The sequence below is a fragment of the Balaenoptera physalus genome, assembly GCF_965194825.1.
Source record: "Balaenoptera physalus genome assembly, contig: HAP1_SCAFFOLD_1426, whole genome shotgun sequence".
NCBI classification, from domain to species: domain Eukaryota; kingdom Metazoa; phylum Chordata; class Mammalia; order Artiodactyla; family Balaenopteridae; genus Balaenoptera; species Balaenoptera physalus.
In genome coordinates, this window is record NW_028125370.1 from 69,767 (window position 1) to 96,143 (window position 26,377).

Genomic DNA, 26,377 nt, shown 5'->3' on the forward strand with positions numbered 1-26,377 from the left:
AAGTGGTTGCACTTCCTGTTTGGGGTCAGTGAATGACCTCTTCCTGTTGGGGTAATTGATGATGAGTGACACGGCATGAGACCTCCCTCTACGGGCCTTCCAGACTCCAATTCTAGTTGAGGTTTCCTTTTGTTAACATTCACAGCATGTTTTATTGGCAGGAGGATTCACAATGAGGGAGAAAAGGCCACAAGACTCACCATAAAGAAGGCTCAGAAATTCCTGGGTGGGTCCAAGGGAGGCACAAGGTGGCTGTGGGGTCAGCTGGTGGCCACAATGATCACGTGGTTCCATCTGATGGGTTTGCAGCTCGATGTGGAATAGTGAATAAAAGGGTCAGTTCATCCTATCAGAGAAACATGAAACTGAGATAAGCTTCCCACTGCTAGAAGCATCATGAGCCTTCAGAAAAGAACAGAGAACATGTCTAAAGGGTTTGGGAACATCAGAGCCATATCTCCTCAGAGTGGGACTCCCCAGGCTCTCCAGGTCTCAGTCCCCAACTCTCCCTCAGGGACAAAGCCTCCTCACCTCTGTCCTTGTCAGCTCACTGATCCCTAGAGGTCCTGCCTATCCCTGAGGACTTAGGTTTCCATGGAGACAGGTTGGTTGAGACCTAGTGATACAGTTGACCAGCCTGATATGCAACAGTTCCCACCACCCTGGGGCCGTTGCGCTCAGGGACACGTGGCTCTGGACCCCATGTGGAGGGTGTCCTTGCACGTCAGCTGTGCCCCAGAAGAGCCAGTAACGCCTGTAGCTGTCCAACTGATTCTCAGGGTATTTTCCTGGGAGAGCCCTTGGTCATCTGACCTCCTATCCAGGAAGCCCCGTGACTTTCTGACTGCTGCCTGTCACGCCAACAACACACCTGTGAAGGTTCTGCTCTGCATGGCCATCTGTCCACCAGGCCCCCCCTTCTAGGGACCCAGATGCTAGGACCACACAAATGCTGAAGGAGTGTCCACCTGCCTAAGGTACAGACACCCTTGTATCCATCTGCATGATTTCTACTGGGAATCAACAACATTTATGGGGATTCTTTGGCCCTAAAGAACAGACCAACCTGATAGGAGCAATGCAATGATTCACGATTACCAGGGTCAATGCACATATACAGGGGCCCATAGCCCCAGATGCCCCACTCACAATTCACATGGGTGTCCCATACGTACCCACCGATGCCCAAATATTCTTGCTTCATACATACATACATCCAAACACGCACATCAGTGGTGTGCTGGTAAGTGCTAAAAAACTCTCCGAGAAAGGTGGGAAAGACTTCACCTGTGCTATCTACGTGGTATAAATATTCCCAGCATGGGAGGAGGACGAGGCGGCGGAGGAGGAGGAGGACCCGGCGGCGGCGGCGGCGGGGTGAGGAGGCGAGGCGGCGGCGGAGCGGGAGGAGGCGAAGGCGGAGGAGGCAGTCGCTGCGCGCGGGGCCGAGCCGGACGCGTCTTGGTGCCCCCTCCCCCGGTTCGCCGCTGCCCGGCCTGAGCCGAGCCGAGCCGAGCGTGAGCGTGGTGCGGAAGGAGGGGATGGCCCGGGAGCGCCGGCACCAGTGACGGGGAGGTGCTGAGCGTCGCCGAGGGCGCGCCGGGCCCTGCGCCGCCCGCCGCCTGCGCGCCCGCCCGCCGCCCGGCTCCGCGGCCGCTCCCTGTCCCCGACACACGCTCACAGGCCGGGCATTGATGGTAATGTATGCGAGGAAACAGCAGAGACTCAGTGATGGCTGTCACGACCGGCGGGGGGACGCGCAGCCTTACCAGGCACTTAAGTATTCATCGAAGAGTCACCCCAGTAGCGGTGATCACAGACATGAAAAAATGCGAGACGCCGCAGATCCTTCACCACCAAATAAAATGTTGCGGAGATCTGATAGTCCTGAAAACAAATACAGTGACAGCACAGGTCACAGTAAGGCCAAAAATGTGCATATGCACAGAGTTAGAGAGAGGGATGGTGGGACCAGTTACTCTCCCCAAGAAAATTCACACAACCACAGTGCTCTTCATAGTTCAAATTCACATTCTTCTAATCCAAGCAATAATCCAAGCAAAACTTCAGATGCACCTTATGATTCTGCCGACGACTGGTCTGAGCATATTAGCTCCTCTGGGAAGAAATACTACTACAATTGTCGAACAGAAGTTTCACAGTGGGAAAAACCAAAAGAGTGGCTTGAAAGAGAACAGAGACAAAAAGAAGCAAACAAGATGGCAGTTAATAGCTTCCCAAAAGATAGGGATTACAGAAGAGAGGTGATGCAAGCAACAGCCACTAGTGGGTTTGCCAGTGGAATGGAAGACAAGCATTCCAGTGATGCCAGTAGTTTGCTCCCACAGAATATTTTGTCTCAGACAAGCAGACACAATGACAGAGACTACAGACTGCCAATAGCAGAGACTCAGAGTAGCTCTGCGCCAGCCCAGCACCCCATCAAACCAGTGGTCCCTCCAGCTGCTGCCCCAGGCTCTGTGCCTTGTAGTCCATTCACGCCGCAGTCTGATCACCAGCCAAAGAGATCATTCGATGCTAACGGAGCATCTGCTCTCTCAAAACTGCCTACACCCACATCTTCTGTCCCTGCACAGAAGACAGAAAGAAAAGAATCTACATCAGGAGACAAATCGGTGTCACACTCTTGCACAACTCCTTCCACGTCTTCTGCCTCTGGACTGAACCCCACGCCTGCCCCTCCAGCCTCTGCTTCAGCAATGCCTGTCTCTCCTGTCCCACAGTCACCAATACCTCCATTACTGCAGGACCCAAATCTGCTCAGACAGTTGCTTCCTGCTTTGCAAGCCACGCTGCAACTCAATAATTCTAATGTGGACATATCCAAGATAAATGAAGTTCTTACAGCAGCTGTGACCCAAGCCTCATTGCAGTCTACAATTCATAAGTTTCTTACTGCTGGACCATCTGCTTTCAACATAACTTCTCTGATTTCTCAAGCTGCTCAGCTCTCTACACAAGCCCAGCCGTCTAATCAGTCTCCGATGTCTTTGACGTCTGACGCATCATCCCTGAGATCGTACGTGTCTCCGAGAATAAGCACACCTCAGACGAACGCAGTCCCTGTCAAGCCTTTGGCTAGTACTCCTCCTGTTGCATCACAGCCAAAGGTTAGTACTCCGGTAGTTAAGCAAGGACCAGTTTCACAATCAGCCACACAGCAGCCTGTAACTGCTGACAAGCAGCAAGGTCATGAACCTGTCTCTCCTCAAAGTCTTCAGCGCTCAAATAGCCAGAGAAGTCCGTCACCTGGTCCAAATCATACTTCTAGTAGTAATGCATCAAATGCAACAGTTGTACCACAGAATTCATCTGCCCGTCCTACGTGTTCATTAACACCTACGCTAGCAGCACACTTCAATGAAAATCTCATCAAACATGTTCAAGGATGGCCTGCAGATCATGCAGAGAAGCAGGCATCGAGATTGCGAGAGGAAGCCCATAACATGGGAAGCGTTCATATGTCAGAAATTTGTACTGAATGAAAAAATTTAAGATCTTTAGTCCGAGTATGTGAAATTCAAGCAACTTTGAGAGAGCAAAGGATACTATTTTTGAGACAACAAATTAAGGAACTCGAAAAGCTAAAAAATCAGAATTCCTTCATGCTGTGAAGATGTGAATAATTGCACATGGTGCTGAGAACAGAACTGTAAATCTGTTGCCCAGTCTTAACATTTTTGAGCTGCATTTAAGTAGACTTTGGACCCTTAAGCTGGGCAAAGGAAATGACAAGGGGTGGGGGTCTGTGAGATTCAATTCAGGGGAAAGATACAAGATTGATTTGTAAAACCCTTGAAATGTAGATTTCTTGTAGATGTACTCTTCACGTTGTAAATATGTTTTGTAGAGTGAAGCCATGGGAAGCCATGTGTAACAGAGCTTAGACATCCAAAACTAATCAATGCTGAGGTGGCTAAATACCTAGCCTTTTACATGTAAACCTGTCTGCAAAATTAGCTTTTTTAAAGAAAAATTTGGGGGGTTAATTTATCATTCAGAAATCTTGCATTTTCAAAAAATTCAGTGCAAGTGCCAGGCGATCTGTGTCTAAGGATACAATTTTGAACCATATGGGCAGTGTACAAAATACCATGAAACAACCGTTTCCACACTTGCACCTGATCAAGAGCAGTGCTTCTCCATTTCTTTTGCAGAGAGATGTTTTTCATTTCCCGTGTGTTCCATTTCCCTCTGAAATCCTTGATCTGATTTTATCCATTTTTTAAGGCTCCTCTTTTCCTCCTTTCTTAAGGCACTGTTGCTATGGCACTTTTCTATAACCTTTTCATTCCTGTGTACAGTAGCTTAAAACTGCAGTGATTGAGCATAACCCACTTGTTTGTGTAAATTATTGAAATCCATTGGCACCCTGTAAGAATGGACTTAAAAGTACTGCTGGGCATGTGTGCTGAAAGTACATTGATGGCTCAAATATAAGGAAATGGCCCAATGAACATGGTTGGGAGGGAAGAGGAAACAGCTAGTCAGATGTGAATTGTATCTGTTATAATAAACATGTTAAAAAAATATTCCCAGCATGACCAATTTCAAGCTACCCACCTGACATCACTGAACACAGAGCTGGGAAGAGATATGCACCATTGACTATCCCAGGATAGTATGAACCAGTTCCAGCACATCCCGTACCTTTTCCTATGAATTTGTGCACACAATCCACTTACACCCCAAGTAGAACCCTCAACTCCCATCACAGATATATAACTAAAAGGATACCACATACACATATGTGTTTGTACATATACATATATATATATATATCCTAAACACGCACGTACATTTCTACCCTCACCCTGAATAAATACACAAACAGCCTACCTCTTACTACCTAAATTTTTACAGACAAAACCTTACTCACCCTGAATATTCACATTCCACTCTCACAACTATATATACACACACAACATGGGCCTGAAAACAAACATGTGCAACCAATATGCCATCCAGATGTACACACTGAGTACCTAAACACACAGGCTCACCAAGTACACAACTGTCTCATGGGCAACCCAAAAAAGACCCATATGCAATCCCACAGCCCTAAAATACATATACTCCAGGATTCCTGCACACACACATAACCTACACCGTCTACTGGTTTCCAAACACACAAACTAAACTCTCACATCCCCCAGAGTACATACCCCAGAAGCTCCAGGAGCTCAAAAACACACACAGCCACAAATAACCTATTCTTATCAAATACAGCTGACCCTTGAACAACTTGGGGGTTAGGGCGCCAACCCTCCATGCAGTGGTTCTGCATCCATGGATCATGTAGTAGTCCTGTAGTATTTACTGGAAAAAAAATCCAATAGAAGTGGACCCGTGTGGTTCAAACGTGTGTTGTTCAAGGGTCAACTGTACATATAAGTCCACCTCACTAATACTGAGAACACACAAACAGGCAACACCACTAATTTCTTCAGGCATTACATTTTGAAATAGACACATAGAGGACTCTAAGCCTCCTGATATACTCACAAATCACAAATACACACACCCACAAACTCCTCATGAGTATACCCCCCAAATGCTCAGACACACTCAAAACAGAAAAACACCGACAACCTCTGCAGTCTTACTAATATACATACACAATTCTCACACACATATGGACACACACATGCAAATATTCCCAAGCCCTGAACATACAGATCCCCTCCCAAACACTATACATTATGCTACCTCTCCAGAATACAAGCTCCCCACCACTACCCCAACATATAAACTGTATATGTGTGTGGGGGTGTTTATATATATATATATTTCTACCCTCACCCCGAATATATAGACAGACCACCTCTTACTCCTACCAAACACATGTATAAACACCCTAGCATTCTCCAAAGAAATACACTTTGAATACTCCTAACAACTCCATACCTTATGAACAAACTTTGATAATGCATGAACCTGATGATGGACACACACACAGATTAGAATACACAAGTAAGATACATGGAAGTGTCTCCAGCAAACCATTTATGAAACAACTTCCATATATCAAATTATCCCTAGCTATTAGGAGCCAGCTCACACATATGCAAGTACTAACAAATACCCGTATCACATATTTCTAATACATAGAAATGCAATTGTCCAACTTCCCTGTAGAGACATAGAACCCCACCTCTTTATCAGATACACATATACTCACTTCCCAAAATACATAAGCTTCAGAGGCTCCTACTGAAAATTACAAATGCACAGCCTCAGCAAACATTCCTCCAAGTGGCCATGCCCCTTGAATACACACACAAACTCATTTAACACATAACTCTCCACAAGTCCCAAATGCAACCACAATTACCCAGAACACTGCAAATATGCAATAATATCATCCTATATGCCCTTTGTTCCAAATACACATACAGTACCACACTACTGGCATATACATAACCCCACATTCCCAACCTCTCACACAGAATTAACTCTGCCATCTTGCAGAATACAGAATCATACAAACACAACATATCTACATATACAACATCCACCAGTCCCAGAAAATAGTCACAGACTTGCCCTCTACACATCCAAATATACATAGACGGCTCCTGAAAATGCACACACACAAACACCCCATAACCATACAACATGCCCTGAATACACAAATGATCATCCTACATTCCCCAAATATACAAAATAAACAGACTGGACGCCCAAAGTAATATACACCACTACTTTTCCTGACATTGCCCTTATGCATATGCAGATAATCCTTCCAAATCCACCATTAGAAACACATAAATCCCCAAATTCATGGGTGAAAAAAACACATGTAAACATATTCCCCAAACACCAAATTACAAACACCTAACCACCAACTCCTTGAGTATGCCTGCGTCACATCTCAACACCCTCCAAGTACAACACTCACTCTTACACACTCTCACAAAAACACAGGCATGACCTCCCTTCAGACACAAACATCCACAGACAAAACCAACCCACACATTTGACTACATATCAGATTCCCACCAACCAATTAAATATGTACAGACCCCATCTATGCTTGCAAATCAATCATGATTTGACATCAGACTACAAATACATGTTTATTACCACATTCAGCAAAGTTGTTCCCATCACTGACAAAAGAATGCAGTTTGAACATAAGTGGTGATTGATGTTTTTATGATAAGAAGGAAGACACTAGCGAAACCATGAGTGTGTTCCTTCGATCTTCACTCATTTTCCAATCACCTGAGCTACACCTTTGGAACCAGATGAGGGTTTTCAACTCGCAAGAACGTCCCTCTAGCTTTTGTACTCTTCAGAACGCGCAGCCTAGAACGGCACCTGGGCACCTGTTTAATAGCTCACACACACTATTTACCCCCCATTGTAGGCCCCGCAATCACTGAACCCTTCATGCAGCCGGCTCCCCAGCGGTGCCAATAACCCTGGGGTAAACCCCTCAAGGGAATCGAGCTCTATGGGGGCGTGAATCCACATTGTGGGGAGTCTCCTTACACGGACAAGGGCACAAATAACCCACAGGGTGAACACCAGCGCAGAGCGGTGACACCTGAGGGGTGAAAAGTCCCCGTACCCCTTACCTCAGGGTTCCTGGAATTGACTCTCGAGGCCACCATGACAGGCCCCACCCCCGCCAGACGGCCGTTGGGGCCCCACCCTCCGCGCTCGCGCATGCGCTCCTGTCTTCCGGAGCCGAGCCAACTGCCCCAACAGACGCCAGGAGCTGTTGGAGGACGGCGGTCCGCGTGCCCGAGAGCCCCGCCCCAGTGGGCGTGCGCAGGCGTGCAGGCGCGGGGCACGCGGGCATCTGGTCCTGCAGCTCTCTGCCAGAGAGGAGAGCGGTGGAGTGTCAGGCACGCTGCGGAGCGTCTCTGGCGACACTCCTCGCCGGGAACTTTTGTGCTGGTCTCTTCTTAAAACCAGCTCTTGTGAGATGTGCACTTGTGATTTTTCTATTGCACACGTGAAACCCATGCACTTAGCTACAAAGAGTTCTGGAGAGCTCCGCTCTAAGCACAGTAGCCTCAAATTGGGGCAAGTGCTTTCATGCCCTTTGGACTGCAGTTCCTTGGTTCTTGTTTATGCCTTTCAAAAAACAGTAGGTCCTTTTTCCTAGCAAGCCTGAAGTTTCCGTTAAAGAACAATTCTAGCAAAGAATTCAGACCTGGGAAACACTCTTAAGATACTGTCTCCTGACTCCGTTCCTAGAGGTTTTCCAAACGCATTTACTCTACTAGAATATTTTTTCTCAGTGTATTTAATACATGGAGGTTTTTCAATAAATGTTGATTCACAGGTGTTTCCTTTGTACGTTTTTTTTTTTTTTAAATAACTTTGAGAGAGAGTGGACAATCTGGGCCAATTTCAACACAGCAGGTAGTATGGGAACAAATTTACTTTCCCTCCCTCCTTTTTTGTAATATCTTGCAGACTTTCAGTTGGCATTAAAAACAACAACAACAACAAAAATAGTAGCGGGATCAACTTACTGACCTGACTTTGTAATACTTCCCAAAGAAACTTCAATCATCAGATCCTCTTTCTGGTCAATTGCAAGATTAGAGCATTTCTCACTCAACAGGATGCCTCTGAAGACCCCTCACATCTAACAGCACTAAGCGCCTCCAAGTGCCCAGACTTGAAAACTCCACAAGACACAAACATGGTATCTCTTCGTTTCTTTAATGTTTCGTGACTGAGTGGAAGATGAACTGTCTTCTGAGGCTTGTGATGCATGTCCAGAGTTGTTTTTTCTCAGTAGTCAATGCCTGCCCGCAGCCTCTGTGCAGGAATAGTCAGAGATCATGATCCAAAGGACTTTTAGATACTCCCTTCAATGACTGCTCTACCCAAATTGCATTTGGACTAATTTGATTATCTCTGTCCCTGGGGTGTAGGATTTTGAAGTATTACAAAAGTGATTGCAGAATTGGGACTGGCTAATTTTTGCACAGTGCAATTTTTGTATCAGTGGCCTTGAGAAGAGTCCTTCAAATACTGTATCAGAATTATGAGTGAGAATCTTGTAAATAATTGGTTGAATGACTGAACAAAGGGAGGAAGCAACAAGGAAGCCTGCCTTTCTCGAGTGCCTGGGTACAATATTTTGCCTCACCATCCCTCTAGTATGAAGTTATTGGTTGAAAATCATCTGAGTTTTCCTTCATTGTAAAAGCTCCAGTACTGAGCGATATTCCCAAACTGTTTATTTTTTTCAGTCCCCGACAGGAGTTTCTTTAGATATAAAGTTCATTTAGAAACTTTATGTCTAAAGTTTCTTTAGATATAAAGTTTCACCATGATGTTGCTTGAAATATTCTCACCTTATCTTCTCATCTTCTTCTGAGTCAGTTTTTCCTGACAAGGGGCAAGGAACTTCTTAAACACCAACAGGAGTCTTTTTCACACTGTGGAACAGTCCTTCTAAACCTCTGTTTCCTTCCCCAACACCCCACAATCAGTTGGAGTTCTACTGCAGCTACAGCAGTGAGAGAATCTCGTCTCCCAAGAGATTTGGTTGCCATCCTCTGAGGTTTTCAGCCTTCATCTCCCTTGACAAGTTTCCTAACAGTCCTCTCTTCTCACAACACAAAACACGAATACTCTTTCATATCATTTTGATAGTGGTAAACTGACTGACATGGATTCTCAATATGAAAATAATAATCAAACAAGTTTTGCAAAAGGAATGCTACCATGATTCCCATGCAGATGGGGCCATATGCAACGATGAGCCTAGATTGTAAAGAGCAAGTGTATGTAATGCAGACAGGAAATTAACAAACTTGTAAGCAGGGCTTGCAGGCTAGGATTTCGATGGAAGTGGGCTTGTCTGAATGGGGATTGGACACTGGTGGATAAACTCTTGGCATTGTGTCAAGGTGCACATCCATCTCATGGGTAGTGGACTTTTAACACCTAGAAAAACCAGGGCTCTAGGATGTTTAGTCCCTTTAACATAAGGAAAGAGAAGAAGATTTTCTGCCTTCTTGTTCCTTACTTCTGTCCTTACCCCTACTAAGCCAAGATGTTCAGTGCTATATGATGGCTCTTCCAAATCCATTTCATCCAAAGAGCCTGCAGATTTTGTGTATGTTTACAGTTGTGTTTTCTGTTGGAGCCAAGGTGCACACTTGAGTCTCATCCCTCCAAGTTCTCTTTCTCATAAGGATGAGTAACTGATAATAGCTTAGTATGTTCTGATTTTTTGGTAGTGTTGCCAGATAAAATACAGATTTCGAGTTAAATGTAAATTTCAGATAAACAGGGAAAGACTTTGCAGTAAAACTATGTCCAAAATGTTGCATGGGACAAAGTTGTACTAAAAATGAATTCATTGTTTATGTGAAATTCAAAAGTCAAATTCAGTTAGGCATTTGTTACTTTTCTTTACTAGATCGAGCCACCCTATTCTTTCAGGTGCTTTGAAATTTAAGAGACTAGAAAGTCTTGTTCTAGGAATCTAGTGCAGAAAGAGAGGAGCCACGATACCCGTACAAAGACAATCATTGGAAATATCCTCAGATATATTGGAACATATATGAATTTTCATCTAGAAAAAAAATGAAGGAATTTTAAAAAATGAAAACAGATTGCCTTCGTTTTTAGTTGCATGACGTATCTCTGGGAAGATTTTTGTGAAAGAGATAACACTGGTTTCCTCCGGGAAAGAGGATTGGGTTGACAGGGGAAAGAGGTGGGAGGAGGACTCGCCACTGCATATTCCATTTTGCACAATTTAATTTTGAACCATGAGGAGGTGTTGCTCGCTTAAAATATTATACTAAAATCATTTAAAAGGTAAAAAACTCAATCTTTTACAACCATGGAATACTATGAGAAAGACATTTAGTGAATTCTGGTCTTGGACATGGGGGCTGCATGACGGTTTTTTGATGGACGGGGGCTTTCCAGCACAAAGGATCATTAGTAAGGCTGGTCCTGCTGGATGTTGGTTGGAGCACAAGGACCACTCCCTTAGGAGTGATGTACATACAGCAGTCAAAGACACTGGATCTGCTGAGACAATCCTAATTTCAAATACTCAGTTCCATGTGGCCATAAATACCCAAGTGTTTATCAGACTAACAGTTCTGAATTTTGTTCAGAAAGTCTAGTCTCTGTTGAAGTAAGTCAAGAGCCAGGTAGGAAGCAGAGTGTGTTGAGGGACACAAAACTAGGTTGATGGAAAAAGAAGTGAAAGGAAGGGAACATCAAGTCCAACCTCAGTGCCGTGAATCAAAAACAGTCTATAAACTGCGTAAAGAGGCACATGCCAATTGTGTTGCCACTGTGTGAGGTGGAAGGAACTTCCGGTTCTTGCCTACCTGCCAGAGCCCTCGTGGAATGTCTCCCTACCCCCACCCTACCCAGACCCACGTGCCCTCTGCCCCTCCCCCACTGCAGAATGTTTCAGCCACATTCTACTGTTATGACTCAAACCTGCCCCTCCTTCAGTTGGATCCTGAGCGTCTGTTGAAGCAGGTCACTCTCTGGGTCCTGGTCTTGACTTTTCTCATTGAGGCTACCAGGCAGCAGTAGTCCGTGCCCAAGCCTGCAGGATGGCTTCAGAAGGAGGTAAGCCTATAGGCTGGGGGTGTGTTCTCAGAGACCCTGCCATCCCTCACATCCTTTGGGTTCACACGTGACACTTCACGGTGGGCACACAGTTGGACTGACGTAGAGGGAGAAGAGAGCACTGGACACACGAGGACATTTCACCTGGGGAGACTGGGGAGCCTGAAGAAACCTGAGACTGCACTGGGGAGGAGGGGTCATTGGAGGCGGATCAAGAGGAATTGCCCTGGCTATGGAGAAAGGATGGCAGCAGGCAGGTTGATTCTTTCTAGAAGGGAGACAAGCCACTTTGAAACGTGTGTGTAAGGATGTGTGTGATGTCCTGGTGGTGACACAGGGAGGGTCATGAGGAAAGCCTAGACGTGTCTTGTGTTCCTGAGGCACCTGAAGCTTGCCTCACCATATCTTTCTAAGGGATTTGAACAGGAGCATACTGTATCTAAGGGGGCCGTGGGGAGAGATGGTCTTGGTGAGAAAACTATTCAGTGGGGCTGTGTGTGGCCACACCTGCAGTGAAGTGCCCTCTCCGAGAGCTAGGCAGGAGGTTACTCTAACTGCCGCAGCCCACACCTCGTCCACTCCTCCCAGCCCAAAGCTCACTTCTCAGTTCAGGCAACTGTTGCTTTGGATTCAACAGGGGATGGGCAACCGTGTAACTTCAGCCAAAAGAGGGCTCAGGTTCCTGAGTTGCTCTGAATTGTTCTTCCTTTTGTGGAATCGCAGTACTTCAGACCTACTTCACCTCGTCCAGTATCTCATGGTGGACCCTCAGGCTGCCTTGAGAGGAAGAGTTTGTTCATATTTCCTGTCACTCCTTCATGGACAGGGGACAGATGTGGAGTGGGGTTGTTTCGGGTGGAATGTCTGTGAAGGCTGCTTCCTCTTTTAAAGGGGGAAGGAGTGTAGCCCAGGGGCAGGAAGACGATCTTCTGTGTTATTATTAAACGTCCTATGACACCTGTTCTGGTTAATTAGGTGCACCGTGGTGTGTACCTTGTTCTCATGAACAAGGATGTGATCCAGACAACTTGATCGCCATGGCAACTGGCTTCTGCCTGCTTCTCAGATTGTCTTTCCGTTATTGGGAGCTGGAGGGGGAAGGACCACAGGCGGTCTGTACTCCCATGACCAATGTAACATGACAATTCCCTGGCCCTTGTCTAATCCTCTGCAGCCATCACTGGCTGTGAAATGACAGAATCTAAGGGACACGCGCCAACTTCTCACACACCACTCCCCCCACCCCCGCCTCTTAGGAACAAAACCCCTGAGTGATGACAGTGACTGGGTACTGGGGAGGGGGTGGCAGGACCTGGCCCATGTTACGTGTCTGCTGTGGGTTGTTCTGAGATGCAGGTGCATTCTGGGCAGGTGTTATGGGTTTGTATCGGGATTCCATTAGAGAGATATTTTCCAGCATTTTGTTTTGTTTTGTGAGGCTAGGAAAGAAAGAGGGGATTTCTACTGAGCATCAGGAAAAGGAGGACTGAGGAGGAGGTGGGGCCCTAATATTTTACACAATACCTGTCCACAAAGGGCTTTTGGGTGCCTAGAACTTACCTTGGAGAAGGTCCCGACCTGCTAGTACGCCGGCTGAGGGGCATTTCTCACAGAGCAGATGTCCACACAGTTCCAGATCTTGGGAGACAGCCTGTGAGGCTTAGGTGCCAGGGGGTGCCTTAGGGAGGCTCTCCAAGTCAGTGCTTGCTGAGGTGATTTCTTCTCGGCAGACAGGGGTCAGGGACCTTGGTGGATGGGTGCGGGGTCACCAGTGGAATAATTCTCAACTGGAGGTCAGGGCATGAAAATCACTTGAAGACCTTTGCACGCTGCACAGTTTCCCTTGTCCAAGTGTCCCTCACCTGTGGAGATTTACACTCTGATGCCACAGAAAGCCTCAGTCCCACTTGCCCATTCTCCTCCTCCATTCACTCCTTTCCTTTGCCTCAACAGCATGTCCAGTGCTGGGAACGGATGTGACCATGAACCCCGGTGCCTCCTTGTCTACTTTCACGGCAGTGCCCTTCCCTCCACCCATTCCTGGCGCCCAGCACCGGCCACCCTGGCAGCAGCACCTGCCACGTCCCATCACCCCAGCATTCCCTCCTGGCAGCAGCCTGCTGCTGCCAGCTTTCCCCAGGACGCCTATGGTGGCTAATGGTGGCCGTGGCCCCAGTGCCCCTGGGGCTTGCAACCTCACGGTCCAAGTGAGGTCACAAGGGAGGACAGTGGAGGCCCCCCAGTCTCAGACCTTTGTCGTTACTCAGGCCCCCCTCAACTGGAGCGCTCCAGGGGCCCTCAGCAGGAGTGCTGCATGTCCTGCACCCGTATTCATAGCAACCCCTGTGATGGGGACCGTTGTGACTGCTTCAGCTGTTGGAGTTAGTCAGGCTGGCAAGGGAGGCTGGACCCCAGGCTTTCCTCCTCAAGCTCCACCACCAGCTGCCCAGCTGGCCCCTATCATTCGCCCAGGGAACTCTGGGCCATGGCCACATGGAACTTCCAGGGAGGGCCGGCTGGCCACCGACCAGTCCAACGCCTCGCAGGATGGCTCCTCTAACACCCAGAGAGAGTACAGTAACTTCCTACGTTGGCAGCACATCAAGCCCCTGGCCCGGAGACACTTTCACCTGAGTCCTGATGCAGAAGCTTTTTCCTGCTTTCTCATGTGAGTGAACGCTCAGAGGGTCCTGAGCTTATGGGAGCTTTTAGATAAAGAGGAACTGGGGATGGACTCGCACGTTAGGTTTCTAGGGCTACTGGAAGGAAGGTGTGAGGGCGATGTCCATGCTATGAGAAGGCACATTGTCGGTCACATGGGTGGGCCTGCCAGTCCGTGACATCAGGACTGAAATGTGCCCTATCTCAACTGGCCCCACCACCCTGTGAGTCTGGCCAGCTTGCTCTTCCATGATTCTCATGGTAATATGGACTGAAGACTTGCAGTCAGAGAGGGTCGTGGTGTAAGGTGAGGAGCCAAGGAGTGGATGCTGCACTCTCCTGTGGTGCCGTGTCCTTCATACAGGACGTGAGCGTACATGGCCAGGGGAGGTCACTTCAGAGGAGGGGGAGGAGCGCGGGGCCCAGGAGAGCGCTTTATGCATGCCTCCACTTCGTTGTGGAGAAGTCCACTAGGAACAGGGTGATGGTAGAGCTCTCCTAAGGGCGTGGGCTCTCTCCCACTAGAGTTGTGAGCCTGGCAGGCATTTCCATCCTAAACCTCCGGTCCCTCGTAAAAAGGGGACAATTACACTTCACTCAGAGGACTGTGCAGAAGACGCCTTGGGCTAATCTATGAAGTGTGAGCAGATTGCTTGGCACATGCCACGCCTCATTGATGATAGTGATTTTTATGATGAAAATGCAGCCTTGAGGAGGAAAAGAGCTCCCCAAGGCACAATGTCCCAGCTCTAGCCTGGGAGTGGATGGTCGTCCTTGAGTGAGTGTGAGGCGGTGACAGCAGTGGCCGGGAAGGCTTGTCTTTGCCCTCCCAGACGCCCGCCTCTCACCCTCCTGTTGCTCAGTCATGCTGGGTTGAGAGATGTGTGGTCCACATGGGCGGGTGGGGTCAGGCAGGTGGGGGCTGGGCTGGGCCCGGAGACTGACCCCGAGGGCTTACAGCCCAGTGCTTCGATCCGTGGCCCGCCTGAATCCCAACATGCCGCTGGAGGAGGGACTGTGGAGGGCCGTGCAGGAATGGCGGCGCTTGAGCAACCTTGACCGGATGATCTACTACGAGAGGGCGGAAAAGTGAGTCAGCGTCCTGGGCCCAGGGGCTGCGTGGAGGGTGAGGCGAGTGGGTGAGGGCAGGGTCTGGCCATGGGGATGCTCATCAGAGAGGACAGAGGAGAAGGGCTGTCACCCAGCACAGGGGCCCCGCAGCCCAGGGGCCCTACTGTCCCCCAGAAACCCCTCCCTCACCTTGAGAGTTTGAGACTTCTGTCCTTCCTCCACCAGGAGCTCTGCCCTCCCCTGATTTTGACCTACCCTTGCCTTGACATGAAGGTCTCAGGACGGGGCAGGGTGAAGCTGTGAGTCCAGTAGGGGTCCAACTCCGGCCATATGGGCTGGGCCGGGGAAAGAGCTCCACCCGCCAGCCTGCTGCTTCCTTAGTGGTGGGTGGCTGGCGGCCACTAACATAAACTTGGGACCACCTCTTCTCATGAAAAGTGCCCTGTGTGGGTACCCTGGCATCCCTGAAGAGGCTGGGGAAGCCAGCTGTCGTCAGCCCAAGGGTCTCCGGCCCTTCCAGTGTTTGCTCCATGGTAATCCCCTTGGTTTAAGAAACAAAAGCAAACAAACGAGCGCCTCTCAGAGGAAGGGAAGGCCTCTCCTCTAAGCTCAGCATCCACATCGTCCAGCCTCTCCTGGGCCCTGTCTCCAGGTCTATGTTCCAGGACTCTCAGTCCTAGCCCAGGGTCCTGGATTCGGTCAGGGACCCCTGTGGGGAACACATGCCTGTTCCAGCCTCTGGCTGTCAGCCCTTCATGTGGTTCTGGACGGGGACGGGGGCATGAGGAGGGTGGCCCCTGGGTCAGCCATGTGTCCAGTTGACCTGGTTCAATTCAGCGACCTGGGTCTATGCTGTTGAATGCCCTCCAGTGCTGGTGAGGCAGGAAGGGTCCCAGATCTTGTTATCACTTCCAGGAGCAGCTCTCTGCTGTGGACAGCACCTCACAGGGCCTTGACGGCCCCAAGGCACAACCTCTCCCAGTGCCTCATTCTTGGCTGCCTTTGTTGGGCTCCAGAACCCAGGCCTTTTTCTCAGGGTGGCCTGTGCCTCCGTCACCCCCCAGGTTCATGGAATTTGCGGCCGAGGAGGAGATGCACATTCAGCATTTGCAGTGGATGCAGTGCGCGCAGGACCTGCCTCCTCCAGCCCCACCGAAGCTGGATCCTCGGGGGCCCCCAGCCCCGAAAGTGGGCCTTCAGCCAGGCACCCAGGTTCCCACTGGAGCTGAAGGCACAGGTAACAGGGGCCTAGGGTTGGCCACCGTCCCCATGTGGATCCTTTTCTTTCAAGACAGGGGCATTGGTCTTTCAACCAAAACAGCCACCGAGGCGGGGGGTGGGGGGGTGGGGTCTCAGCTGCCCTTTGTCACTACGGGGTATTGACTTGGTCAGTTTTGTAACTCCTCTCACACCTCCCTGTCAAAGGACCCCACACGAAGTCTGCCTAAGAAGTGGGCTTGATGGGGAGACCCCTAGAAAATTGGAGGTTCCCCACTTCCTTACTTGTGACTCTCTTAGATGACCCCCTAACCTCCCCTCTCCAACTGTGCATGAGGCTTCAGATGGTCCTGACCCCTCCCACAACCACATCAACGTCCCCCAAACAATGCCCTCACCAACGTGCGCTCCGTGGTCAGGAGGTGGACCGGGAGTCCCTCACCTTCCTTCCCTTCCTCCTGCTCTGCCTCAGCCTGTGCTCCCAGGATGTCCGGCCCCAGGGCCCAGCCCTCGCACCCGAAGCCACACAGATCCCAGCGGACCCCGGAGACCAAGGCGCCCAAGGAGATTCCCCCTGAGACTGTGAGGGAGTATGTGGACAGGATGGAGGCGATGGTGGGGCCCGTCCACTCAGCCCCAGGCAAGTCACATGCAGAATGTGGAAAGGACGGAAATGAGCTGAAGCAGGAAGAGGACGACACCTACTTGGACCCGTGTCTCTTGAGCTACACTGACGAGCTGCGTTCCCGGGAACACTCTGTCACCAAGGTAGGCTGGGCCTGGAGCCTGGGGTCTACAAGATGCCAGGGCATGGAACTCTCAGCACCCAAGATCTGGGTTCTGCTCAGGCCGATGGGACTTAAGCTCAGCTCCTTGTTCCTGAGCCTGGTGTTAGGGGAGGTTTACGCAGATGTATGTGTGTATATGTTTGTGTCTGTGTGTATGCCTTTGTGTGTCTGTGTATGTGCATCTGTATATGTGCTCTTTTGTGTGTGACTGTGTATGTGCATGTGTGTGTGTGTGTGTGTGTGTGTGTGTGTGTGTGTGTGTGTGTGCTGACCATCCCCGCCTTGTGGAGGAGAGTGGGGGTGGGTCTCTGCTTTTCACTTTCCCTCCTGGTCTTCTTGTGTCACAGGCCACTCCTGGCCAAGGATGCTCACAGCCTCTTCTTTCTGTCCAAGGTGGAGGCAGTCATTCACCGTCGATTCCTGGCAGAATTGTTTTCCCCAGACCCACAGTTGGATGTCTTGGCCCTTGCTGAGGAGCTGAAGCAGGAGGAAGGACTCACCCCTGAAGAAGTGAGCCAGGGGAGGGAGAGGGACACTTAGGGTGCCAGGGGACTCCAGGGGAGGGGGGACCCCAGGTGATCCAGGGGACAGGGGAAACCAGGTGGCCCAGGGGAGCCAGAGGAGGGAGGGATCGTAGGTAGAACAGGGGAGACAAGGGACACCCAGGAAGACCAGGGCACGGAGGGACCCCAGTGAGCAGGGGAGAGGTAGTGCCCCAGAAAAGGAGGCCCACATGGCTCTGTCCGTCCCTTCCCTGCCTCGGAGGCCTGGCATGGGGAAAGGCCCTCTCTGGGGTGGGTGCAGCGCAGGGTGATAGGAAGGAGAGGATGGGGAGCCGGGAGCGGAGGGAAGGACACACAGCTGGGAATAAGGTGCAGGAGGATGGCAGGAATGCCACCGTGTCTGTATTTGGAGTCTAGTCCTGGGGTCCCCCGTCCCCTCCTCCCCCCCAGGGCCATTGTCCCACTGCCCAGTGCTCCTCCTCTCACACGTGCGAGTGGAGCCGTCACTGTCCTCCTCTCTCCTACCAGCTGGTGCAGAAACGACTCCTGGCCTTGAAAGAGGACGAGGGTGGGCCGGCAGCCCCGAGCCACAGTGCACCCGGAGTGGGCTCAATTCCATCTGAGTCCCACGCCGGCCAAGGTGCCCAGAGGCACGACCAAGACCGCCATCGAGGGGTCAGTGATGAAGCCTGCCCACCAGAGATTGATGTTGAGGCTCTTCATAGGCCCATCCGAACAGACACTGGCCCGTTCGTGCTCAGAGTCTTTGTTCCCTCTCGAGGACGTCAGGCTGGCAAGGGAGGCTGGACCCCAGGCTTTTCTCCTCAAGCTCCACCACAAGCTGCCCAGCTGGCCCCTATCATTCGCCCAGGGAACTCTGGGCCATGGCCACATGGCACTTCCAGGGAGGGCCGCCTGGCCACCAACCAGCCCAACGCCTCGCAGGATGGCTCCTCTAACACCCAGAGAGAGTACAGTAACTTCCTACGTTGGCAGCACATCAAGCCCCTGGCCCGGAGACACTTTCACCTGAGTCCTGATGCAGAAGCTTTTTCCTGCTTTCTCATGTGAGTGAACGCTCAGAGGGTCCTGAGCTTATGGGTGCTTTTAGATAAAGAGGAACTGGGGATGGACTCGCACGTTAGGTTTCTAGGGCTACTGGAAGGAAGGTGTGAGGGCGATGTCCATGCTATGAGAAGGCACATTGTCGGTCACATGGGTGGGCCTGCCAGTCCGTGACATCAGGACTGAAATGTGCCCTATCTCAACGGGTCCCACCACCCTGTGAGTCTGGCCAGCTTGCTCTTCCATGATTCTCATGGTAATATGGACTGAAGACTTGCAGTCAGAGAGGGTCGTGGTGTAAGGTGAGGAGCCAAGGAGTGGATGCCGCACTCTCCTGTGGTGCCGTGTCCTTCATACAGGACTTGAGTGTACATGGCCAGGGGAGGTCATTTCAGAGGAGGAGGAGGAGCGCGGGGCCCAGGAGAGCGCTTTATGCATGCCTCCACTTCGTTGTGGAGAATTCCACTAGGAACAGGGTGATGGTAGAGATCTCCTAAGGGCGTGGGCTCTCTCCCACTAGAGTTGTGAGCCTGGCAGGAATTTCCATCCTAAACCTCCGGTCCCTCGTAAAAAGGGGACAATTACACTTCACTCAGAGGACTGTGCAGAAGACGCCTTGGGCTAATCTATGAAGTGTTAGCAGATTGCATGGCACATGCCACGCCTCATTGACGATGATGATTTTTATTATGAAAATACAGCCTTGAGGAGGAAAAGAGCTCCCCAAGGCACAATGTCCGAGCTCTAGCCTGGGAGTGGGTGGTCGTCCTTGAGTGAGTGTGAGGCGGTGACAGCAGTGGCCGGGAAGGCTTGTCTTTGCCCTCCCAGACGCCCGCCTCTCACCCTCCTGTTGCTCAGTCACTCTGGGTTGAGTGATGTGTGGTCCACATGGGTGGGTGGGGTCAGGCAGGTGGGGGCTGGGCTGGGCCCGGAGACTGACCCCGAGGGCTTACAGCCCAGTGCTTCGATCCGTGGCCCGCCTGAATCCCAACATGCCGCTGGAGGAGGGACTGCGGAGGGCCGTGCAGGAATGGCGGCGCTTGAGCAACCTTGACCGGATGATCTACTACGAGAGGGCGGAAAAGTGAGTCAGCGTCCTGGGCCCAGGGGCTGCGTGGAGGGTGAGGCGAGTGGGTGAGGGCAGGGTCTGGCCGTGGGGATGCTCATCAGAGAGGACAGAGGAGAAGGGCTGTCACCCAGCACAGGGGCCCCGCAGCCCAGGGGCCCTACTGTCCCCCAGAAACCCCTCCCTCACCTTGAGAGTTTGAGACTTCTGTCCTTCCTCCACCAGGAGCTCTGCCTTCCCCTGATTTTGACCTACCCTTGCCTTGACATGAAGGTCTCAGGACGGGGCAGGGTGAAGCTGTGAGTCCAGTAGGGGTCCAACTCCGGCCATATGGGCTGGGCCGGGGAAAGAGCTCCACCCGCCAGCCTGCTGCTTCCTTAGTGGTGGGTGGCTGGCGGCCACTAACATAGATTTGGGACCACCTCTCCTCATGAAAAGTGCTCTGAGTGGGTACCCTGGCATCCCTGAAGAGGCTGGGGAAGCCAGCTGTCGTCGGCCCAAGGGTCTCCGGCCCTTCCAGTGTTTGCTCCATGGTAATCCCCTTGGTTTAAGAAACAAAAGCAAACAAACGAGCGCCTCTCAGAGGAAGGGAAGGCCTCTCCTCTAAGCTCAGCATCCACATCGTCCAGCCTCTCCTGGGCCCTGTCTCCAGGTCTATGTTCCAGGACTCTCAGTCCTAGCCCAGGGTCCTGGATTCGGTCAGGGACCCCTGTGGGGAACACATGCCTGTTCCAGCCTCTGGCTGTCAGCCCTTCATGTGGTTCTGGACGGGGACGGGGGCATGAGGAGGGTGGCCCCTGGGTCAGCCATGTGTCCAGTTGACCTGGTTCAATTCAGCGACCTGGGTCTATGCTGTTGAATGCCCTCCAGTGCTGGTGAGGCAGGAAGGGTCCCAGATCTTGTTATCACTTCCAGGAGCAGCTCTCTGCTGTGGACAGCACCTCACAGGGCCTTGACGGCCCCAAGGCACAACCTCTCCCAGTGCCTCATTCTTGGCTGCCTTTGTTGGGCTCCAGAACCCAGGCCTTTTTCTCAGGGTGGCCTGTGCCTCCGTCACCCCCCAGGTTCATGGAATTTGCGGCCGAGGAGGAGATGCACATTCAGCATTTGCAGTGGATGCAGTGCGCGCAGGACCTGCCTCCTCCAGCCCCACCGAAGCTGGATCCTCGGGGGCCCCCAGCCCCGAAAGTGCACCTTCAGCCAAGCACCCAGGTTCCCACTGGAGCTGAAGGCACAGGTAACAGGGGCCTAGGGTTGGCCACCGTCCCCACGTGGATCCTTTCCTTTCAAGACAGGGGCATTGGTCTTTCAACCAAAACAGCCACCGAGGCGGGATGTGGAGGGGTGGGGTCTCAGCTGCCCTTTGTCACTACGGGGTATTGACTTGGTCAGTTTTGTAACTCCTCTCACACCTCCCTGTCAAAGGACCCCACACGAAATCTGCCTAAGAAGTGGGCTTGATGGGGAGACCCCTAGAAAATTGGAGGTTCCCCACTTCCTTACTTGTGACTCTCTTAGATGACCCCCTTACCTCCCCTCTCCAACTGTGCATGTGGCTTCAGATGGTCCTGACCCCTCCCACACCCACATCAACGTCCCCCAAACAATGCCCTCACCAACGTGCGCTCGGTGGTCAGGAGGTGGACCGGGAGTCCCTCACCTTCCTTCCCTTCCTCCTGCTCTGCCTCAGCCTGTGCTCCCAGGATGTCCGGCCCCAGGGCCCAGCCCTCGCACCCGAAGCCACACAGATCCCAGCGGACCCCGGAGACCAAGGCGCCCAAGGAGATTCCCCCTGAGACTGTGAGGGAGTATGTGGACAGGATGGAGGCGATGGTGGGGCCCGTCCACTCAGCCCCAGGCAAGTCACATGCAGAATGTGGAAAGGACGGAAATGAGCTGAAGCAGGAAGAGGACGACACCTACTTGGACCCGTGTCTCTTGAGCTACACTGACGAGCTGCGTTCCCGGGAACACTCTGTCACCAAGGTAGGCTGGGCCTGGAGCCTGGGGTCTACAAGATGCCAGGGCATGGAACTCTCAGCACCCAAGATCTGGGTTCTGCTCAGGCCGATGGGACTTAAGCTCAGCTCCTTGTTCCTGAGCCTGGTGTTAGGGGAGGTTTACGCAGATGTATGTGTGTATATGTTTGTGTCTGTGTGTATGCCTTTGTGTGTCTGTGTATGTGCATCTGTATAAGTGCTCTTTTGTGTGTGACTGTGTATGTGCATGTGTGTGTGTGTGTGTGTGTGTGTGCTGACCATCCCCGCCTTGTGGAGGAGAGTGGGGGTGGGTCTCTGCTTTTCACTTTCCCTCCTGGTCTTCTTGTGTCACAGGCCACTCCTGGCCAAGGATGCTCACAGCCTCTTCTTTCTGTCCGAGGTGGAGGCAGTCATTCATCCTCGATTCCCGGCAGAATTGTTTTCCCCAGAGCCACAGCTGGATGTCTTGGCCCTTGCTGAGGAGCTGAAGCAGGAGGAAGGACTCACCCCTGAAGAAGTGAGCCAGGGGAGGGAGAGGGACACTTAGGGAGCCAGGGGACTCCAGGGGAGGGGGGACCCCAGGTGATCCAGGGGACAGGGGAAACCAGGTGGCCCAGGGGAGCCACAGGAGGGAGGGATCGCAGGTAGAACAGGGGAGACAAGGGACACCCAGGAAGACCAGGGCACGGAGGGACCCCAGTGAGCAGGAGAGAGGTAGGGCCCCAGAGCAGGAGGCCCACATGGCTCTGTCCATCCCTTCCCTGCCTCGGAGGCCTGGCATGGGGAAGGGCCCTCTCTGGGGTGGGTGCAGCGCAGGGTGATAGGAAGGAGAGGATGGGGAGCCGGGAGCGGAGGGAAGGACACACAGCTGGGAATAAGGTGCAGGAGGATGGCAGGAATGCCACCGTGTCTGTATTTGGAGTCTAGTCCTGGGGCCCCCCGTCCCCTCCTCCCCCCCAGGGCCATTGTCCCACTGCCCAGTGCTCCTCCTCTCACACGTGCGCGTGGAGCCGTCACTGTCCTCCTCCCTCCTACCAGCTGGTGCAGAAACGACTCCTGGCCTTGAAAGAGGACGAGGGTGGGCCGGCAGCCCCGAGCCACAGTGCACCCGGAGTGGGCTCAATTCCATCTGAGTCCCACGCCGGCCAAGGTGCCCAGAGGCACGACCAAGACCGCCATCGAGGGGTCAGTGATGAAGCCTGCCCACCAGAGATTGATGTTGAGGCTCTTCATAGGCCCATCCGAGCAGACACTGGCCCTTTCGGGCCCAAAGTCTTTGTTCCCTCTCGAGGACGTCAGGAGGTCTCTCCATTCTGGGCCGGACGGCTCTCCCCTCCCCAGGGTCAAAGGCGCACTGGCCCTCTACTGGGACCCAGGGATGCGTCTGTTCTCAGAGAGGCGTCTCCTGTTCCGGAGGCCCGAGTGCCCAGGGACGCGTCCAGTGAGGCCGAGGAGGCGCTCCCCAGCCTGGCCTCCCCCTTGACCTCTCCGCAGAGCCTGCCGCCTTGCCGGCTGTCCCAGAGTCCTGCCCCTGCCTCAGGCCTGGCCTCCCCTGGAGGTTGGGGGGCCCAGAGTGCTCCCCAGGCCCCCTCCCCTCAGAGAAGAGGCCCCAGCCCAACTCCACCAGCCGCTCCCAAGTCGAGGAAGCGGGCTCTGTGTGGGCGCCCAGCCGCTGCTGAGAAGCTGCCCATCCCCGGGGCTGGCCACGGGGTCTCTGCGAGGCCAGCCTTGGCTCTGGGGCTGGCTCGCCCCTCACAGCCGAGAAAGAGAAAGCGTGACCCTTTTGTCACAGGGAAGAGGAGGAAGAGGAAGAGGAAGCACTGCAGCCAGTAGGGAACAGCCGGGCCGGCCCTCCAGGGCGAGCCCCCCAGGGCGGCCCCCAGGGGAGCCTAGGGGCTCCTCCTCACCCCAGTGCTGATCCTGGGATTGTGGGGGGTTAGGGAGGTGGGGGAGGTGGGTGTGGGCAGGACCTTTGGAGTGATGTATGAAAATTGTGAATAAAGATAGTTTTGGTGGGAAATGCTCTCAGGCCACTGTCATCTTCTTCGTGTGGAGCTGCTCCACAGAGAGCGATCCTGAGAGGAAGGAAGGGTGAGGGAGGTCACAGGAGCTATGGATCTACAGGTGGCCAAACCTTTCCTCCACATAGACAAGGACTCCTCAGGCTGCCCCTGGGAACGCATAGCTCTCACTTTCCCCAGGGACCCCCTCATCATGCCCTTCTCTAAAGCCTGCTTGGCTAGGGGCCTTCTGGGGCATCTGTAGCATCTTCTGCATCCCTGAACCGTCTGGGGAGGGAGAGCTGCTTTTGTGCCTCTCAGCCCTCTGGACACTAACCAGTTTCTAGGACGGAGCCTGGAGACGGCCCTTGTCTTTATGGAGCTGCTCTCTGCTTCCCTGAAGTGGCCAGGCGATGGCGCTGGGGTGACCCTCCGCTCATCCAGGGTTTCCTGTGTGGGTGGCCTGACCAGAGAGGAAAAGTCTTGGCCATGGGGACAGGACTGTCTGCCTCGTCATAGCGGGAGCGTTCTCTAGTCCCACTGGGATTATTGCAATGTGGAGAGTGGTTGAGGCAGCTACCTCTTAATCCCAGTGAGGATGCAACGAGGGGACTGGGCGTGGGGAAATTCATGGGGCACCTGTTACAGGTGTGTCTAAGGGAAACGACAGTTGGGCCCCTTTGTGGAACTTGTGGGATTTCTGTGCAGCAGCATCTCGTTCAACTGAGGGAGGAGGACCCAGCTGGCTGTGGCTGTGGGGACTGGCCTTAGGGGCCTAGGGGTGTGCAAAGACACCCCAGAACTACTGTCCCTTCCCTTTCCACCCATGGCTGGACATGTGTGTGTATTGGTATCAACACTGATTTGTATTCCCATAGAAAACAGTTCCTCCTGACAAACTATGACGGTGTTTCACAAGAACAGCTTGCTCACAGGGGCAGCAGGGGTGGGGGAGAGGTGTCTGTGGCCCCAGATCTGGGTGGGAGCTGGGATCCATGCTGAGGAGTGTAGAGGCCTCAGTCACCGTCCTGCGGTTGCCAGCAGAGACTTTGAATCATCAGAGCAGGGGAAATGACCCGCTCATAAGGGTGAGACGAGCAAACAATGAGGGGCAGGGAGCAGACCCCTGCTGTCTCCCCGAACTGCCCCCCCTCCCAGTCTGCTTAGCTTCCGTCACAGCCTGTGCTGGCCCACCTCTGAAGCCCCTTCCTCCTAAAGCACTCAGATGCTCTGATCTTTTGTAGACCTGCTCTGGGCCTCACCCCCCTTCCCTGCTGGCCAAAGGCTCTTCTCCAGGTTCTGAGTTCTGATTCCTTCCCCAGGACCCAGGCAGGGGTTAGGACAACAGGGACTCCCTGAACATGACCCCTACACCATCAGCATGCAAAACTGGGGCCGCAGGCTTCCGCAGGTGGCATGGCTCTCTGCTGGACCCTGCAAAGAGCTTGGAGAAGAAAGGGGCTCATGTCTCTCCACCTCCACTAATCTGTAGGTCAGCCTCACAGGTCCTCCTCTGTCCAGGTGGGCAGCACATATGTGCTCCCAGCCCTCCTTGACCCTTTGTGAAAGAAAGTTTTTGCAGCTCAGTAGTCTATTAGTCAAGGTGTCTCAGGGCTTGTTCCTTTTGAAGCCCTACAGGAGAATCTGCTTCCTTTCCCTTTCTGTCTTCTAGAGGCTGCCTGCATTCCTTGGAATTAGTCCCTTCTTCCATCTTCAAAGTGCATCACTTTAATCTCTGCTTCCCTCATCACATGGTCTCTCCAACTCTGACTCTTCCTGTGTCCCTCCTATACAAATCTTTGTGTTTATATATAGCCCACCCAGAAAATTTATGATAATCTCTTCATCTCAAGATTTTTACTTAGTCACAGCTGCAAAGTCCTTTTTTCCATACAAGGTAACATTCACATATTGTCATAGGAGGGGTTAAACACGGACCTTTTTGGGGAACCGTAATTTACCCTACTAGAAGAAATCCACAAGAATACCTATCATCAGAATCCACATGAATAACAGACTATGACCAAGTGGAATTTATTCCAGGATGCAAGCCTGGTTCAATGGTAAAAAATCATCAATGTAATCTACCATATTGAGTCTAAAGGAACACATACTGTCACACCAATTAATACAGAAAAGGCAGTTAACGAAATTCAACACCCATTCATATTAAAAATGCTCAGAAAACTAGGAATAGAAGGTCACTACCTCAACCTAATAAAGAACGTCTACAAAAAACCTACTTCTAACATCACATGAAATAGTGAAAGAAGGAATGTTTTTCCCTGAGTTCAAAAACAAGGTTAGAATGTCCACTCTCATCTCTTAGTTTTCAATGTAGTACTTTAGATTCTAGTTAGTGTAGTACAGTAAGAAAAGGAAAAAAGAGGCATACATATTAGAAAAGAAGAAATATAATTGTCAT

The 26,377-nt window shown here is 51.9% G+C and overlaps 1 protein-coding gene and 1 pseudogene across 2 annotated transcripts; both read left to right on the top strand.

Annotated features, from left to right (window-relative positions):
• The first annotated feature begins 1,360 nt into the window (after positions 1–1,360).
• LOC309653900 (WW domain-containing adapter protein with coiled-coil pseudogene) lies at positions 1,361–4,551 on the top strand (annotated as a pseudogene). The gene has a single exon. The product of its transcript is annotated as a WW domain-containing adapter protein with coiled-coil pseudogene (transcript).
• Positions 4,552–12,875: 8,324 nt separating this feature from the next.
• Positions 12,876–24,033, top strand: LOC309653898 (NUT family member 2G-like; the record flags this gene model as incomplete). Its single annotated transcript, XM_082478655.1, has 8 exons — positions 12,876–12,889; positions 13,493–14,269; positions 15,223–15,351; positions 16,398–16,570; positions 17,024–17,124; positions 21,819–21,959; positions 22,353–22,469; positions 22,991–24,033. The coding sequence occupies 8 exons, from the start codon at positions 12,876–12,878 to the stop codon at positions 23,783–23,785; spliced, it is 2,247 nt and encodes a 748-aa protein (XP_082334781.1). The 3' UTR covers positions 23,786–24,033.
• Between the last annotated feature and the right edge of the window lie 2,344 nt (positions 24,034–26,377).